Genomic DNA, 16,262 nt, shown 5'->3' with positions numbered 1-16,262 from the left:
AGGCTTCTGTAGTTGCCTGTTAGGGTTGGTGGGGGACAGACTTCTGTAGTTTATGTTAGGGCTGGTGGGGGCCAGGCTTCTGTAGTTGTCTGTTAGGGCTGGTGGGGGACAGACTTCTGTAGATGTATGTTAGGGCTGGTGGGGGACAGACTTCTCCAGTTGTCTGTTCGGGCTTGAGGGGGTCAGGCTTCTGTAATTGTCTGTTAGGGCTGGTGGCCAGTCTTCTGTTGTTGTCTGTTAGGGCGGGTGGGGGACAGACCTCTATGGTTGTCTGCTAGAGCTGGTGGTGGCAAGGCTTCTGTGTCTCTCTGTTAGGGCTGGTGGGGGTCAAGCTTCTGTAGTTGTATGTTAGGGCTGGTGGGGGTCAAGCTTCTGTAGTAATCTGTAGTTGTCTGTAAGGGTTGGTGGTGTCTGTCTTCTGTAGTTGTATGTTAGGGCTTGTGGGGGTCAAGCTTCTGTAGTAATCTGTAGTTGTCTGTAAGGGTTGGTGGGGTCAGTCTTCTGTAGTTGTATGTTAGGGCTGGTGGGGGTCAAGCTTCTGTAGTAATCTGTAGTTGCCTGTAAGGGTTGTGGGGTCAGGCTTCTGTAGTTGCCTGTTAGGGCTCGTGGGGGTCAGGCGTCTGTAGTTGTCTGTTAAAGCTGGTTTGGGCCAGGCTTCTCAAGTAGTCTGTAGTTGCCTAATAGCGCTGGTGGGGGCAGGCTTCTGTAGTTGTCTGTTAGCGCTGGTGGGGATTAGGTTTCTATAGTTGTCTTTTAGGGCTGGTGGGGGCCAGTCGCATGTAGTTGTCTGTTAGGGCTGGATGTGGCCAGTCTTCTGTAGTTGTCTGTTAAGGCTGGTGGGGGCCAGTCGTCTGTAGTTGTCTGTTAGGGCTGGTGGGGATTAGGCTTATGTAGTTGTCTGTTAGGGTTGGTGGGGATCAGGCTTCTGTAGTTGTCTTTTAGTGCTGGTGGGGGCCAGTCGTCTGTAGTTGTCTGTTAGGGCTGGATGGGGCCAGTCTTCAGTAGTTGTATGTTAGGGCTGATGGGGGACAAGCTTCTATAGTTGTATGTTAGGGCTGGTGGGGGTCAAGCTTCTGTAGTAATCTGTAGTTGTCTGTAAGGGCTGTGGGGTCAGTCTTCTGTAGTTGTATGTTAGGGCTGGTGGGGGTCAAGCTTCTGTAGTAATCTGTAGTTGTCTGTAAGGGTTGTGGGGTCAGGCTTCTGTAGTTGTCTGTTAGGGCTGGTGGTGGTCAGGCTTATGTAGCTGTCTGTTAGGGCTGGTGGGAGTCAGGCTTCTGTAGTTGCCTGTTAGCTTTGGTGGGGGTCAGGCTTCTGTAGTTGTCTGTTAGCGCTGGTGGGGGTCAGGCTTCTGTAGTTGTCTGATAGCGCTGGTGGTGGTCAGGCTTCTGTAGCTGTCTGTTAGGGCTGGTGGGGGTCAGGCTTCTGTATTTATCTGCTGGGACTGGTGGGGGCCAGGCTTCTGTAGTTGTATGTTAGGGCTGGTGGGGGTCAGGCTTCTGTGGCTGTCTGCTTCGCCTGGTAAAGGCAGGGCTTCTGTGGCTGTCTGCTAGGGCTGGTGGGGGGTCAGGCTTCCATGGCTGTCTGCTAGGGCTGGATGGGGTCAGGCTCTCTTTAGTTGTCTGTTAGAGCTGGTGGGGGCCAGGCTTCTGTAGTTTTCTGTTACGGCTGGTGGGGTTGAGGCTTCTGTAGTTGTCTGTTCGGGCTGTTTGGGGCCAGGCTTCTGTAGTTGTCTTTTAGGGCTGGTGGGGGCCAGTCTTCTGTATTTGTCTGTTAGGGCTGGTAGGGGCCAGTCTCCTGTAGTTGTCTGTTAGGGTTGGTGGGGGACAGACTTCTGTAGTTTATGTTAGGGCTGGTGGGGGCCAGGCTTCTGTAGTTTATGTTAGGGCTGGTGGGGGCCAGTCTTCTGTATTTGTCTGTTAGGGCTGGTAGGGGCCAGTCTCCTGTAGTTGTCTGTTAGGGTTGGTGGGGGACAGACTTCTGTAGTTTATGTTAGGGCTGGTGGGGGCCAGGCTTCTGTAGTTGTCTGTTAGGGCTGGTGGGGGACAGACTTCTGTAGATGTATGTTAAGGCTGGTGGGGGGCAGACTTCTCTAGTTGTCTGTTAGGGCTTGAGGGGGTCAGGCTTCTGTACCTGTCTGTTAGCTCTGGTGGGGATAAGGCTTCTGTAGTTGTCTGTTCGGGCTGGTGGGGATCAGGCTTATGTAGTTGTCTGTTAGGGTTGGTGGGGATCAGGCTTCTGTAGTTGTCTTTTAGTGCTGGTGGGGGCCAGTCGTCTGTAGTTGTCTGTTAGGGCTGGTGGGGGACAGGCTTCTGTAGTTGTCTGTTAGCTCTGGTGGGGATAAGGCTTCTGTAGTTGTCTGTTCGGGCTGGTGGGGATCAGGCTTATGTAGTTGTCTGTTAGGGTTGGTGGGGATCAGGCTTCTGTAGTTGTCTTTTAGTGCTGGTGGGGGCCAGTCGTCTGTAGTTGTCTGTTAGGGCTGATGGGGGACAAGCTTCTGTAGTAATCTGAAGTTGTCTGTAAGGGTTGTGGGGTCAGGCTTCTGTAGTTGTCTGTTAGGGCTGGTTGGGGGTCAGGCTTATGTAGCTGTCTGTTAGGGCTGGTGGGAGTCAGGCTTCTGTAGTTGTCTGTTAGCGCTGGTGGGGGTCAGGCTTCTGTAGTTGTCTGATAGCGCTGGTGGTGGTCAGGCTTCTGTAGCTGTCTTTTAGGGCTTGTGGGGGCCAGGTTTCTGTAGTTATCTGCTGGGACTGGTGGGGGCCAGGCTTCTGTAGTTGTATGTTCGGGCTGGTGGGGCTCAGGCTTCTGTGGCTGTCTGCTTCGCCTGGAAAAGGCAGGGCTTCTGTGGCTGTCTGCTAGGGCTGGTGGGGGGTCAGGCTTCTATGGCTGTCTGCTAGGGCTGGATGGGGTCAGGCTCTCTTTAGTTGTCTGTTAGAGCTGGTGGGGGCCAGGCTTCTGTAGTTTTCTGTTACGGCTGGTGGGGTTGAGGCTTCTGTAGTTGTCTGTTCGGGCTGTTTGGGGCCAGGCTTCTGTAGTTGTCTTTTAGGGCTGGCGGGGGCCAGTCTTCTGTATTTGTCTGTTAGGGCTGGTAGGGGCCAGTCTCCTGTAGTTGTCTGTTAGGGCTGGTGGGTGACAGACTTCTGTAGTTGTATGTTAGGGCTGGTTGGGGCCAGGCTTCTGTAGTTGCCTGTTAGGGTTGGTGGGTGACAGACTTCTGTGGTTTATGTTAGGGCTGGTGGGGGCCAGGCTTCTGTAGTTGTCTGTTAGGGCTGGTGGGGGACAGACTTCTGTAGATGTATGTTAGGGCTGGTGGGGGGCAGACTTCTCTAGTTGTCTGTTAGGGCTTGAGGGGGTCAGGCTTCTGTACCTGTCTGTTAGGGCTGGTGGGGGCCAGACTTCTGTAGTTGTCTTTTAGGGCTGGTTGGGGCCAGGCTTCTATAATTGTCTGTTAGGGCTGGTGGCCAGTCTTCTGTTGTTGTCTGTTAGGGCTGGTGGGGGACAGACTTCTGTAGTTGTATGTTAGGGCTGGTTGGGGCCAGGCTTCTGTAGTTGCCTGTTAGGGTTGGTGGGTGACAGACTTCTGTAGTTTATGTTAGGGCTGGTGGGGGCCAGGCTTCTGTAGTTGTCTGTTAGGGCTGGTGGGGGACAGACTTCTGTAGTTTATGTTAGGGCTGGTGGGGGCCAGGCTTCTGTAATAGTTTGTAGTTGTCTGTTAGGGTTGGTGGGTATCAGGCTTCTGTAGTTGTCTGTTAGGGTTGGTGGGGGACAGGCTTCTGTAGTTGTCTGTTAGGGTTTGTGGGGATCAGGCTTCTGTAGTTTTCTGTTACGGCTGGTGGGGTTGAGGCTTCTGTAGTTGTCTGTTAGAGCTGGTGGGGGGCCAGGCTTCTATAGTTTTCTGTTACGGCTGCTGGGGATCAGGCTTCTGTAGTTGTCTGTTAGGGCGGGTGGGGAACAGACCTCTATGGTTGTCTGCTAGAGCTGGTGGTGGCCAGGCTTCTGTGTCTCTCTGTTAGGGCTGGTGGGGGTCAGGCTTCTGTAGTTGTATGTTAGGGCTGGTGGGGGCCAAGCTTCTGTAGTAATCTGTAGTTGTCTGTTAGGGCTGGTGGGGGCCAGTCGCATGTAGTTGCCTGTTAGGGCTGGATGGGGCCAGTCTTTTGTAGTTGTCTGTTAAGGCTGGTGGGGGTCAGGCTTCTGTAGTAGTCTGTTAAGACTTGTTGGTGCCAGGCGTCTGTGGCTGTCTGCTAGGCCTGGTGAGGGCTGGGCTTCTGTAGTTGTCTGCTAGGGCTGGTGGGGTCAGGCTTCTATGGCTGTCTGCTAGGGCTGGTGGGGTCAGGCTTCTATGGCTGTCTGCTAGCGCTGGTGGGGGCCAGGCTTCTATAGTTGTCTGTTAGGGCTGGTGGGGGCCAGGCTTCTGTAATTGTCTGTTAGGGCTGGTAGGGGACAGACTTATGTAGTTGTCTGCTAGGGCTGGTAAGGATCAGGCTTCTGTAATTGTCTGTTAGGGCTGGTAGGGGACAGACTTATGTAGTTGTCTGCTAGGGCTGGTGGTTGCCAGGCTTCTGTGTCTCTCTGTTAGGGCTGGTGGGGGTCAAGCTTCTGTAGTAGTCTGTAGTTGCCTGTTAGGGTTGGTGGGGTCAGTCTCCTGTAGTTGTCTGTTTGGGCTGGAGGGGGCCAGGCTCCTGTAATAGTTTGTAGTTGTCTGTTAGGGTTGGTACGGATCAGCCTTCTGTAGTTGTCTGTTAGGGCTGGTGGGGATCAGGCTTCTGTAGTTGTCTGTTAGGGCTGGTGGGGGTCAGTCTTCTGTAGTTGTATGTAAGGGCTTGTGGGGGTCAAGCTTCTGTAGTAATCTGTAGATGTCTGTAAGGGTTGGTGGGGTCAGGCTTCTGTAGTTGCCTGTTAGGGCTGGTGGGGGTCAGGCGTCTGTAGTTGTCTGTTAAAGCTGGTTTGGGCCAGGCTTCTCTAGTAGTCTGTAGTTGTCTGTTAGGGCTGGTGGGGCGCAGGCTTCTGTAGTTGCCTGTTAGGGCTGGTAGGGGTCAGGCGTCTGTAGTTGTCTGTTAGTGCTGGTTTGGGCCAGACTTCTGTAGTTGTCTGCTAGGGCTGGTGAGGGCCGGGCTTCTGTAGTTGTCTGCTAGGGCTGGTGGGGTCAGTCTTCTATGGCTGTCTGCTAGGGCTGGTGGGGGTCAGGCTTCTGTAGTTGTATGTTAGGGCTGGTGGGGGTCAAGCTTCTGTAGTAATCTGTAGTTGTCTGTAAGGGTTGGTGGGGTCAGTCTTCTGTAGTTGTATGTTAGGGCTGGTGGGGGTCAAGCTTCTGTAGTAATCTGTAGTTGTCTGTAAGGGTTGTGGGGATCAGGCTTCTATAGTTGTCTGTTAGGGCTTGTGGGGGACAGGCTTTTGTAGTTGTCTGTTAGCTCTGGTGGGGATAAGGCGTCTGTAGTTGTCTGTTCGGGCTGGTGGGGATCAGGCTTATGTAGTTGCCTGTTAGGGTTGGTGGGGGACAGACTTCTGTAGTTTATGTTAGGGCTGGTGGGGGCCAGGCTTCTTTAGTTGTCTGTTAGGGCTGGTGGGGGACAGACTTCTGTAGTTGTCTGTTAGGACTTGAGGGGGTCAAGCTTCTGTACCTGTCTGTTAGGGCTGGTGGGGGCCAGGCTTCTGTAATTGTCTGTTAGGGCTGGTGGCCAGTCTTCTGTTGTTGTCTGTTAGGGCTGTTTGGGAACATACCTCTATGGTTGTCTGCTAGAGCTGGTGGTGGCCAGGCTTCTGTGTCTCTCTGTTAGGGCTGGTGGGGGTCAGGCTTCTGTAGTTGTATGTTAGGGCTGGTGGGGGTCAAGCTTCTGTAGTAATCTGTAGTTGTCTGTAAGGGTTGTGGGGTCAGTCTTCTGTAGTTGTATGTTAGGGCTTGTGGTGGTCAAGCTTCTGTAGTAATCTGTAGATGTCTGTAAGGGTTGGTGGGGTCAGGCTTCTGTAGTTGCCTGTTAGGGCTGGTGGGGGTCAGGCGTCTGTAGTTGTCTGTTAAAGCTGGTTTGGGCCAGGCTTCTCTAGTAGTCTGTAGTTGTCTAATAGCGCTGGTGGGGGGCAGGCGTCTGTAGTTGTCTGTTAGCGCTTGTGGGGATTAGGTTTCTATAGTTGTCTTTTAGGGCTGGTGGGGTCAGTCGCATGTAGTTGTCTGTTAGGGCTGGATGGGGCCAGTCTTCTGTAGTTGTCTGTTAAGGCTGGTGGGGGCCGGTCGTCTGTAGTTGTCTGTTAGGGCTGGTGGGGGACAGGCTTCTGTAGTTGTCTGTTAGCTCTGGTGGGGATAAGGCTTCTGTAGTTGTCTGTTGAGGCTGGTGGGGATCAGGCTTCTGTAGTTGTTTGTTACGTTTTGTGGGGATCAGGCTTCTGTAGTTGTCTGTTAGCGCTGGTGGGCATAAGGCTTCTGTTGTTGTCTTTTAGTGCTGGTGGGGGCCAGTCGTCTGTAGTTGTCTGTTCGGGCTGGATGGGACCAGTCTTCAGTAGTTGTATGTTAGGGCTGGTGGGGGACAGGCTTCCCGTAGTTGTCTGTTAGGGGTGGTGGGGGTCAAACTTCTGTAGTTGTCTGTTAGGGCTGGTGGGGATAAGGCTTCTGTAGTTGTCTGTTAGGGCTGGTGGGGATCAGGCTTCTGTAGTTGTCTGTTAGGTTTTGTGGGGATCAGGCTTCTGTAGTTGTCTGTTAGCGCTGGTGGGCATAAGGCTTCTGTTGTTGTCTTTTAGTGCTGATGGGGGCCAGTCGTCTGTAGTTGTCTGTTAGGGCTGGATGGGGCCAGTCTTCAGTAGTTGTATGTTAGGGCTGGTGGGGGACAGGCTTCTGTAGTTGTCTGTTAGGGCTGGTGGGGGTCAAACTTCTGTAGTAATCTGTAGTTGTCTGTTAGGGTTGTGGGGTCAGTCTTCTGTAGTTGTATGTTAGGGCTGGTGGGGGTCAAGCTTCTGTAGTAATCTGTAGTTATCTGTTAGGGTTGGTGGGGTCAGTCTTCTGTAGTTGCCTGTTAGGGCTGGTAGGGGTCAGGCGTCTGTAGTTGTCTGTTAGTGCTGGTTTGGGCCAGACTTCTGTTGCTGTCTGCTAGGGCTGGTAGGGGTCAGGCTTCTGTAGTTGTCTGTTAGGACTTGTGGGTGCCAGGCTTCTGTGGCTGTCTGCTAGGGCTGGTGAGGGCCGGGCTTCTGTAGTTGTCTGCTAGGGCTGGTGGGGTCAGGCTTCTATGTGTCTCTCTGTTAGGGCTGGTGGGGGTCAAGCTTCTTTAGTGGTCTGTAGTTGCCTGTTAGGGTTGTGGGGTCAGTCTTCTGTAGTTGTCTGTTAGGGCTGGTGGGGGCCAAGCTTCTGTAATAGTTTTTAGTTGTCTGTTAGGGTTGGTGGGGGTCAAGCTTCTGTTGTTGTCTGTTAGGGCTGGTAGGGGACAGGCTTCTGTAGTTGTCTGTTCGGGCTGGTTTGGGATCAGGCTTCTGTAGTTGTCTGTTAGGGTTGGTGGGGATCAGGCTTCTGTAGTTGTCTGTTAGCGCTAGTGGGCATAAGGCTTCTGTTGTTGTCTTTTAGTGCTGGTGGGGGCCAATCGTCTGTAGCTGTCTGTTAGGGCTGGATGGGGCCAGTTTTCAGTAGTTGTATGTTAGGGCTGGTGGGGGACAGGCTTCTGTAGTTGTATGTTAGGGCTGGTGGGGGTCAAGCTTCTGTAGTAATCTGTAGTTGTCTGTAAGGGTTGTGGGGTCAGGCTTCTGTAGTTGCCTGTTAGGGCTGGTGGGGGTCAGGCGTCTGTAGTTGTCTGTTAAAGCTGGTTTGGGCCAGTCTTCTCTAGTAGTCTGTAGTTGTCTAATAGCACTGGTGGGGGGCAGGCTTTTGTAGTTGTCTGTTAGCGCTGGTGGGGATTAGGTTTCTGTAGTTGTCTTTTAGGGCTGGTGGGGGCCAGTCGCACGTAGTTGTCTGTTAGGGCTGGATGGGGCCAGTCTTCTGTAGTTGTCTTTTAGGGCTGGTGGGGGCCAGTCGTCTGTAGTTGTCTGTTAGGGCTGAATTGGGCCAGTCTTCTGTAGTTGTCTGTTGAGGCTGGTGGGGGACAAGCTTCTGTAGTTGTATGTTAGGGCTGGTGGAGGTCAAGCTTCTGTAGTAATCTGTAGTTGTCTGTTAGGGTTGGTGGTGTCAGTCTTCTGTAGTTGCCTGTTAGGGCTTGTGGGGGTCAGGCGTCTCTAGTTGTCTGTTAGTGCCGGTTGGGGCCAGACTTCTGTGGCTGTCTTTTAGGGCTCATGGGCGTCGGGCTTCTGTAGTTGTCTGTTAGGGCTGGTGGGGGTCAGGCTTCTGTAGTTGTCTGTTAGGGCTGGTGGGGGACAGGCTTCTGTAGTTCTCTGTTAGGGCTGGTGGGGGTCAGGTTTCTGTAGTTGTCTGTTAGGGCTGGTGGGGGTCAAGCTTCTGTTGTTGTCTGTTAGGGCTGGTGGGGACAGGCTTCTGTAGTTGTCTGTTAGGGCTGGTGGGGGTCAGGTTTCTGTAGTTGTCTGTTAGGGCTTGTGGGGGTCAAGCTTCTGTAGTTGTCTGTTCGGGCTGGTGGGTGCAGGCTTCTGTATTTGTCTGTTAGGGCCGCTGGGGGTCAGGTTTCTGTAGTTGTCTGTTAGGGCTGGTTGGGGCCAGTCTTCTTTAGTTGTCTGTTAGGCCTGGTGGGGGCCAGGCTTCTGTGGCTGTCTCCTAGGGCTGGTGGGGTCCAGGCTTCTGTATTTGTATGTTTCCATAGTTTTTGGTTTGTTGGTACCTGTTTAAAACAAGTTTCCAGAATGTCAATAGCCGGAAGAGAATCCGCGCGCTGCAAACGCCGCATTGCCGACGCCGCATTGCCTGTTCATACACAAACAATGAATGAAATCACATAAACCACGACTGCAACATTGGCAGAATCAATAAGACAGAAATAGTGGTCCACAGACATTTAATGACCGTCCTTGAAAGTGTCAAAATCAGGAATGATACACTACGTACGTGTGTGGCACTACTGCGTAAGGCACGTGCAAACTATTTGATGTGTTTTGGTGTTTTTCAGACATAAACGTTCTTAACATTTACATTTCATGATCCTCTGCTTTTTATGAAGAGTATATAATTTATTAAAAGTATCGAAAGGGTCTCAATTTTACTGCAGAACATAAATTTGGAAAAATGGGACGTGATACTTGACAAGATATGTTTTGAAATCTGGCCTCTATAACCATGTACTATCTCGATGTTCACGTGATACTGCAGTACAATGGTTGGAAACTGCAACAAAAGTATAAAAAAAAATATTTATAAAATGGTTTATCTGTATTTGGCAGAGATAGAGGATTTATATCAGTGATAGATGTGACTTCCTCACTGACAATTATATAATAACTAGATAACGCGACATATATGTATGACATGATGCATAGTTATAATGAGGTATAAGATAAAACATAGCAAGGTGATAAACCTCAAAGTACAATGTATCTTGAATCTTGACGTCATTTCTGGAGATTCGAACTTGATGACGTAATTTTGACGACATTACTTTTGAGAGGGAAGTGTCTAGTGTGTTGATCCCCATAGATGTAGCTGGATAAACGCAATGGCCAAACGATCGCACCCTAAAGTGGGAGAGATATGACAATCGGTATTGGGAGAAACGGTACAGATAATCGTCAAAATACCCCCTTTACCCTGTTCATAAAATGGACTTGTCCGACATTGCCGAGTTCGGATGGTATTCAGGGAGTTATTTTTATTTAAATATGGGGAAATTATTTTGAAACTTAAAGAGTCTGTACATAATGTCGATATCTCATATAAGAATTAAACGACTCGTGGTCGTTGTTTTTCGTACAATACAACACTGCAGGATAATAAGCCACCATGGTTTATTCTCCCTGTGGTGGTTTATTGTACCATAAACACCGACCATGAGTCGTTTATTTCTTAACATGAATATATGATCGATATGTGAATATATATGGATAACGGGACATGAACAAAATATATGGAAAAAACAGAGCTCCAGATAACTTTTTGAGCAATTGAGTTTTTACTATTTTAATTGGGTTATTACAGTTTTCATTGGGTAACCAATATTTTTTCACTCATCTATTCATCACTCTATTGGGTATGTCCCAAAATTAGTGAACATTTTAAGATTTTTAAAACATGTAATATTGTTTCAGATGTATATAACTGTCTCGGAAAGTAAATTAGCTCGTAAGTGTGTTTCGGAAATTAGCTCCATTGAATCCATGCTGAAAAAGCCTTTTGGGGTATTTACGCGAGCTGTTTTTTTAAACATTTGAGTTTTTCATTTATCGCATGCGTTTCTGAACGCAAGTTTATTGAAAGTAATTGGGTTTTGGATATGTTGGGGGGTATTTTACGGAAATACGCTGCTTACCTGCAGCTCTGCAAAAATAACCAGATGTGGATATTAAAGATGCATTTGTTCATGTGTTGATATAACGATGTACATTTTGCATGACAAAAATAACATGTACTTAGTTTATGCCATCAAACGATGACAAGTAATGTATATAAATTTAGTTAATGAAATGAAAGATAACGAGTGAAAAATGAAAAAATCCACCAATATTGAATTCTGTTCATACTTTATGCCTTGGAATGATAACGAGTCACGGACATGGAAAATATAACCAGACAGGGAGACAAGACATGCGGTATGAATAACAATATATGGATATGTTACTTTGAAATCGATTTCATGAAATTACTAAATATTTAGTTAGCGTAATGACTAACCATGCTAACCCAACTAGTCATTTCACTCATTTCACAGTCTGACTGCACCGTATACATGATTTGGTGTACAAAGATAACGAGAATTCGTATCAGAATGATCTGACACCTAGAAATAACGAAATCTACAGTATACGCCTTGGCCGCATCCGTGGTCTAGTGGTAGATCGTTCGCCCCGGGAGCAGAAGGTCCAGGTTCGAATCCCAGTCGCGTCAAACCAAAACACGTTGAAAGATGGTACATTTTGTTACCCTGCCTGGCACTCGGCATTTACAAGGACTGGTCGGCTCGGGGTCAGTATACTGTCTGAGTGTCATGTTAAACTAAAGCATGGTATCTTAGTGGGCTAGCACTATAAAATCGGAATTGGTCCAGACTAGTACAAGCAACCACATACACACGTGCATGCACGTCTCTATGTAAGTGCAATAATCTTGGACGGGACATTAAACCCAATTTCACCTCACCTCACCAGTATACGACTAAAGGAATACAGAAACATGTATACTCGATACAATATACAACTATAACGAGAAATACATAGCTTATATGATGTATTAATTTAAGAAGACTTCTCATCTTCTAGTTATTCAGCACATGCTGTCATTGCAGGTATGCAGCACGAAAAACCAGACCTACGAAAGCGAGTGTGAGCTAGATCGCGATCACTGTCTGTGTAAGACCAAACAGCCCGGTTGCAGCAACGCCAGACTCAACAAAATACAGCTTGATTACTTTGGGGGCTGTCGAAGTAGGTTTGGCTACATATAATCATGACAGCAATAGAGAAACAAAACATAGTATGCTACTTTATGGAGTCCTGAATACTGAATTTTGTACCATCTGAATTAGGGCCAGTGTGCGTTTCTAATAGATTATAAGATTATAAGATTGTGTAAAGATGCGTTCTTGAGGTGGGTGTATTTCATTATATTGCAGAACTGACAAAGTGTCCCGACGATGAATTTGAGGAATTCCCTATAAGGATGAAGGAATGGTTGTTCCTCGTCATGAAACAGCTGGTGAGACAACTTGTAGAAATTTACTGGTTGATTTGTTCATTTTTAGAAGGCATTCTAGGTGTAGTTTCTCGAACATTTATGCAACCTGCGCCATCTCCCTGTCAATAGAAATAGCATTTTCTAATCCATGAACTAAACTACGTATATTTATGTTCAAGGCTTCTCGAGATGAACTTGGCGAGTATATAGACCTCCTAGACAAGGCCAGGAACGATGCCAACCACACAGAGGCCGTGCTATGGAAGTTCTGTGACCTTGACTCCAGTCCACAAGACAGGTTAGAACATACTGAACGTGATACAGGGAAAAAAGTGTTTTGTACAGTAAAACAGCATCATGGGATAATATCCTTGTAAAACACTGGCTATCCAAAATCCTATTTATCGTCAGAATGAATGACACGATTAACCATATTTAAGTAGATACAGCATTACTTGTGGCACATGAGGACATGATAAGCCACCCTCTTAGTTCTTCTGCAAGATCCATTGTAAGTTCAATGTTTTTGTTCACTCTCATCAATTCCTGCTTCAGACAAGTGTCCCGGAGAGAACTGCAATACATTGTTCAGTCTTTGAAGGCGTGGGAGCACTGCCTTGTTCCCTTCCTGTCCATGTGCGATCAAGACAGCAATCGCAAGATCACACTTACAGAATGGGGAGCCTGCCTCGGCGTTAACTCAAGTAAGAGAAATATTTATACCTTAGAGACACATGCAGACATGCCATGTGTACGTGGTTCAAGTACTTAAAGGTCTATTCCATCAATAATATTCCATCCGCACCATGTAACTTTACCTTTTTGCATAATTCTATCTTTATTGGTTTGTGTGTGTACGTTTCAGTGCCATTTGGAGATAATGTATTATTTGAACCGTCGATTGTGAGCAGATTAACAGATATAGATTGTGCTTTCAGAGAAAATCTCGGACAAATGCATTGACATCCGGGCCCGGGCCAAAAGACACTAGAAGGCATGAGTCCTAACTGACCAGGCCAACGCATCACAGGGACATCAAGTACATCTTGTAACTGAAGAAAGCTATACCGATAAAGAAACTAGATTTAAAGAAAATAGCGTCTGTAACACCAATTCAATACACATTATCAAAAAGAAACAAAGACGAAATGGACGGGAAGAAAATCACAGAAAGTTATACATGATAATAGTTAAATGTTTACAATTAACATTGCATCGGCGTTTATCTCAGGTATATGGAGATATGATATTTATTTTACTTCATACATAACATGTTTAATATTTATATCAAATCAAATTCAATTCAGAACCTGACATGTTTAACTGGTATAATATTAATCAAGAGGTTAATATCCCTAATTTGGTATTCAAATATGTGACATAGCGTTGTTTGCTTTCTAGTTAACACTGGTTCTACTTTCAAGAGAACTGTAATCACTGCCAAACACCTTTTATTGATACACAATAAATCATAAGATTGATAAACAGTGATACATGTGTTTAATGGTTTTTGGATCAATCGTCATTGACCTGACAGGAGAGAGTATGTAGGAATGTCAAAGGAAAATCCATGTGTAATATGTTTCAACGTGAAGCCACAACATCAGCATCACAGGGCGTTATTCTTACGAAAGCCTAATGGTGCTACTTTGGTAGCATAATATTATTAACCGAAATCTGTAACTCAAGAAATTCCATCTTCCTGAGCCAAAAGCGTTAAGTGACTTTAAAAGTCCAGTTTCCAACCGTGCCGAACTACGCTGGAATTCCTGGGCTCGTAGCGCCACCAGTGGTTATTACGAGTTATGTCCCTTCTAAGCCTCTCCTATGGACCAATCAGATTCCACCCCTAGTATCACTTGCATTTGCTTCAAACAAAATGGCGACGCCAAGTCAAGACGATCTGATCGATAATCAAGAGCTATATTGTGATAAAACGGACCTTACATCGCGAAGTGCATCAAATCACGTGAGCGACTTGAAACAGTAAAAGATTTGGAAAATACCTGCTCACGCCGAGTTGGCGGTGCACATGCTTTGCATATTCTGCAATCGACCGAAATCAACGAACAGTTTACGAACCGGATTTTGATTTCATTGCGCGAGTTTGATTGGACCATGCATAGACTCGTTAGTCCAGCCAAAATCTAACTCCATAATACCAGCCTATTTCGGTAAGGGTGGACACTGGACTTTTATAGTCAGTTAACGCTCTTGCCTCGGGAAGATGAGTAATTCTTGCAAATATAGAACGTATATTTCAACAAACGTTGTGTGTGTGCTACTGGCAACAACAGAGTTGTCACGCTGTATTATATCTTCAGTATAGTGAAGATTGGGGTTATATATACACCTGAAGAAGATATATACCATTTTACTTACCTGAGAAACCAGTAGTTGCCAGGTAGTAATGTGTGTTTGGGGTTGACATGGCGATACATCGTCTTCCTATTAAGTGTGGTAATTCCACGATCGGCGTTGATCCACACAAGCTTTGCTGGAAGTGCATACCTAGGAGAGTTAGTAGGTGTACTCGGTAATGCTCTCTTTCCCTGGAGTCGCTCGCCAAGGTGGTGGATTCTTAGAAGAGAGAGTGAGTGAGTATTTGTTACGCCAGCCCATCGTCGATCCCATGTCCACCGCATGGTGACTAGGGTAGTCGGGTTTTTAACAATTACCCATCATGGACACCGCCACCATGGAACCGCAGCCGAGTTGAACTGGGACTGACAGCAGTTTCCGGCCACGAACAAGACGACCAGTATGCTGCTTACTGACGGTATTACCAGCCTCGTTACAGCTCTCGGGTCAGACCTAGTAATAAAGAATTAGAGTGAAGAGAACTAAAGAGTCCGATGTATCTCTTAGAGCAGATTGCAATCTGACATTCCCTTACAGAAATTATTGAAAGAGATTTACCATCTGATGCCCACCTTAAACCACAAATGTTTAGAGTACCCAGGTTGCCATCTTAACTCATAGACGTTTCTCTCTCCTCTACGGAACTAATGTCTACAACCACGCAAACGACAGCATTAAGAAGTTGTGGATTAAGGAAAAGCTCCCTCTTTCACAACTAAAGCATCATACTTAGCAGACTCGTGATTGCCCCACCAGATCATCTAAGTACGTGTGAATGGGGAGCAAGTTACTTCTCCAAATACTAAGGTGTTTTAATCGATGTCCATTGAAGACATGCGATGGATATTGGGGCATATATCAACTGGTTTGCAGCAGGTGTTGCATTACACCACCTTTACAGGAACCATTTTGAAGGTGTATGAAGAGATACAGTGAGTTTTTAACCCAGACTGACCAAGTCGACCTGATTCACAGCCTACTTGATCACAGCATCATCAGTATGAAAGAAGAACATATAATTTCACAGATGTGGATGTCCAGTCAGTTCACTTGCTTGCAGAGGCAACATCTCCTTTCTCAAGTTAGCACCATAGGTGTATCAGCTCAGGCTAGGAAGTTGGAAGCGCCCTTCCTGTTCAATAATAAGCTCAACAAGGTTTTAGATGGAGTGTGTCAGGACACCACCAATAAATTCCACCATTTCTAGAAATAATCTGTCAGCCAGCGCTCATAGCTCTGCGTACCAATTTGAGAGTCCACAGGATTCTTCCAGGGGCCATGGTTTTTGTGATGCTCCTAAGAGGAATTGTATACCCTCAAGAAAAAAAGAGTCCTATGGTTGTAGCATGAACACTCATACACCCTTACAGAGCACGAGAAAGCGGTCGCCAGTTTGCGCAAGGCGATGAGGATTTGGTCACAGAGGACGCAAGCCTGGCGGAAGAGGGAATCGATGATAGCGAGTGTTTGGCAACTCTCATCCTTTGGACTAGTAACTTGTACTAGGACTAAAATTTGGAAGCAAATCACATCCGACCTCTGGGGTTAAAAGTTTTACATCTGCAACCAGTCTTTGTCTCCAGACCTGAGGGATGCTGATTCGTTCTAACAGGTCACAAGTTAACAGCAGCTTCGATGGGTATTGAGGCTCTATTCGTGAACATTACAGATCACAATCAAGCTGTTGGGACAAAGGCAGGGAAACTCCAAAAACTGGAAGCAAATTCCATTTGACCGCTGGTTTTTAAAAGTCGTAATGTATGCGTACACTTACTGTAGATTGACATGTCGTATTTGCTCTTAATAAAAATCAGACGCAGCATAAATAAACCTGAATACAGTCGAGACTTTCGAGTAGTTTGCGTTTCTTTTACTCCCAGTTTTATAATCATTTTGATCGTAGTGATTACAGCAATGGTAACTGTCAGTAGTTGGTAGCATCGTTCTGGAACCGCTCCTGGCTTCTGATTGGTCGGTTGGGTCACGTGACCTCTAATGACGTCACTTCCGGTTTCGGTTTGCGCAGGGCATTTTGGTCATCCGTGCGCATCCAAGATGGCGGCACATCCGTTTCCGGTGGTGTGCGCACCTCCAAAAGGGCGGCACATCCGTTTCTTGGGAGGAGGGGGAAACCCAAAGAAGCGCTCGTACAATGTGAAAAGATCGACATTGA

At 47.2% G+C, this 16,262-nt stretch overlaps 1 protein-coding gene across 4 annotated transcripts in view; it reads left to right on the top strand.

The window, feature by feature from the left end:
* Nucleotides 1-13,219, top strand: part of LOC124118191 (SPARC-like) — a 37,908-nt gene extending 24,689 nt beyond the window's left edge. For all 4 annotated transcript variants that reach the window (XM_046480308.2, XM_046480307.2, XM_046480305.2 and 1 more), the window contains 5 exons: nucleotides 11,340-11,478; nucleotides 11,667-11,749; nucleotides 11,908-12,026; nucleotides 12,284-12,432; nucleotides 12,667-13,219. In XM_046480308.2, coding sequence (XP_046336264.1) covers nucleotides 11,340-11,478; nucleotides 11,667-11,749; nucleotides 11,908-12,026; nucleotides 12,284-12,432; nucleotides 12,667-12,719 — 543 coding nt within the window. In that variant the 3' untranslated portion in view covers nucleotides 12,720-13,219. The remainder of the gene's footprint in view (nucleotides 1-11,339; nucleotides 11,479-11,666; nucleotides 11,750-11,907; nucleotides 12,027-12,283; nucleotides 12,433-12,666) is intronic.
* The last annotated feature ends 3,043 nt before the right edge of the window (nucleotides 13,220-16,262 follow it).

This window comes from Haliotis rufescens, unplaced genomic scaffold (assembly GCF_023055435.1).
Source record: "Haliotis rufescens isolate VD_foot unplaced genomic scaffold, xgHalRufe1.0.p SCAF_66, whole genome shotgun sequence".
In the NCBI taxonomy this organism is placed as follows: domain Eukaryota; kingdom Metazoa; phylum Mollusca; class Gastropoda; order Lepetellida; family Haliotidae; genus Haliotis; species Haliotis rufescens.
This window is presented reverse-complemented; position numbering and strand designations above follow the sequence as displayed.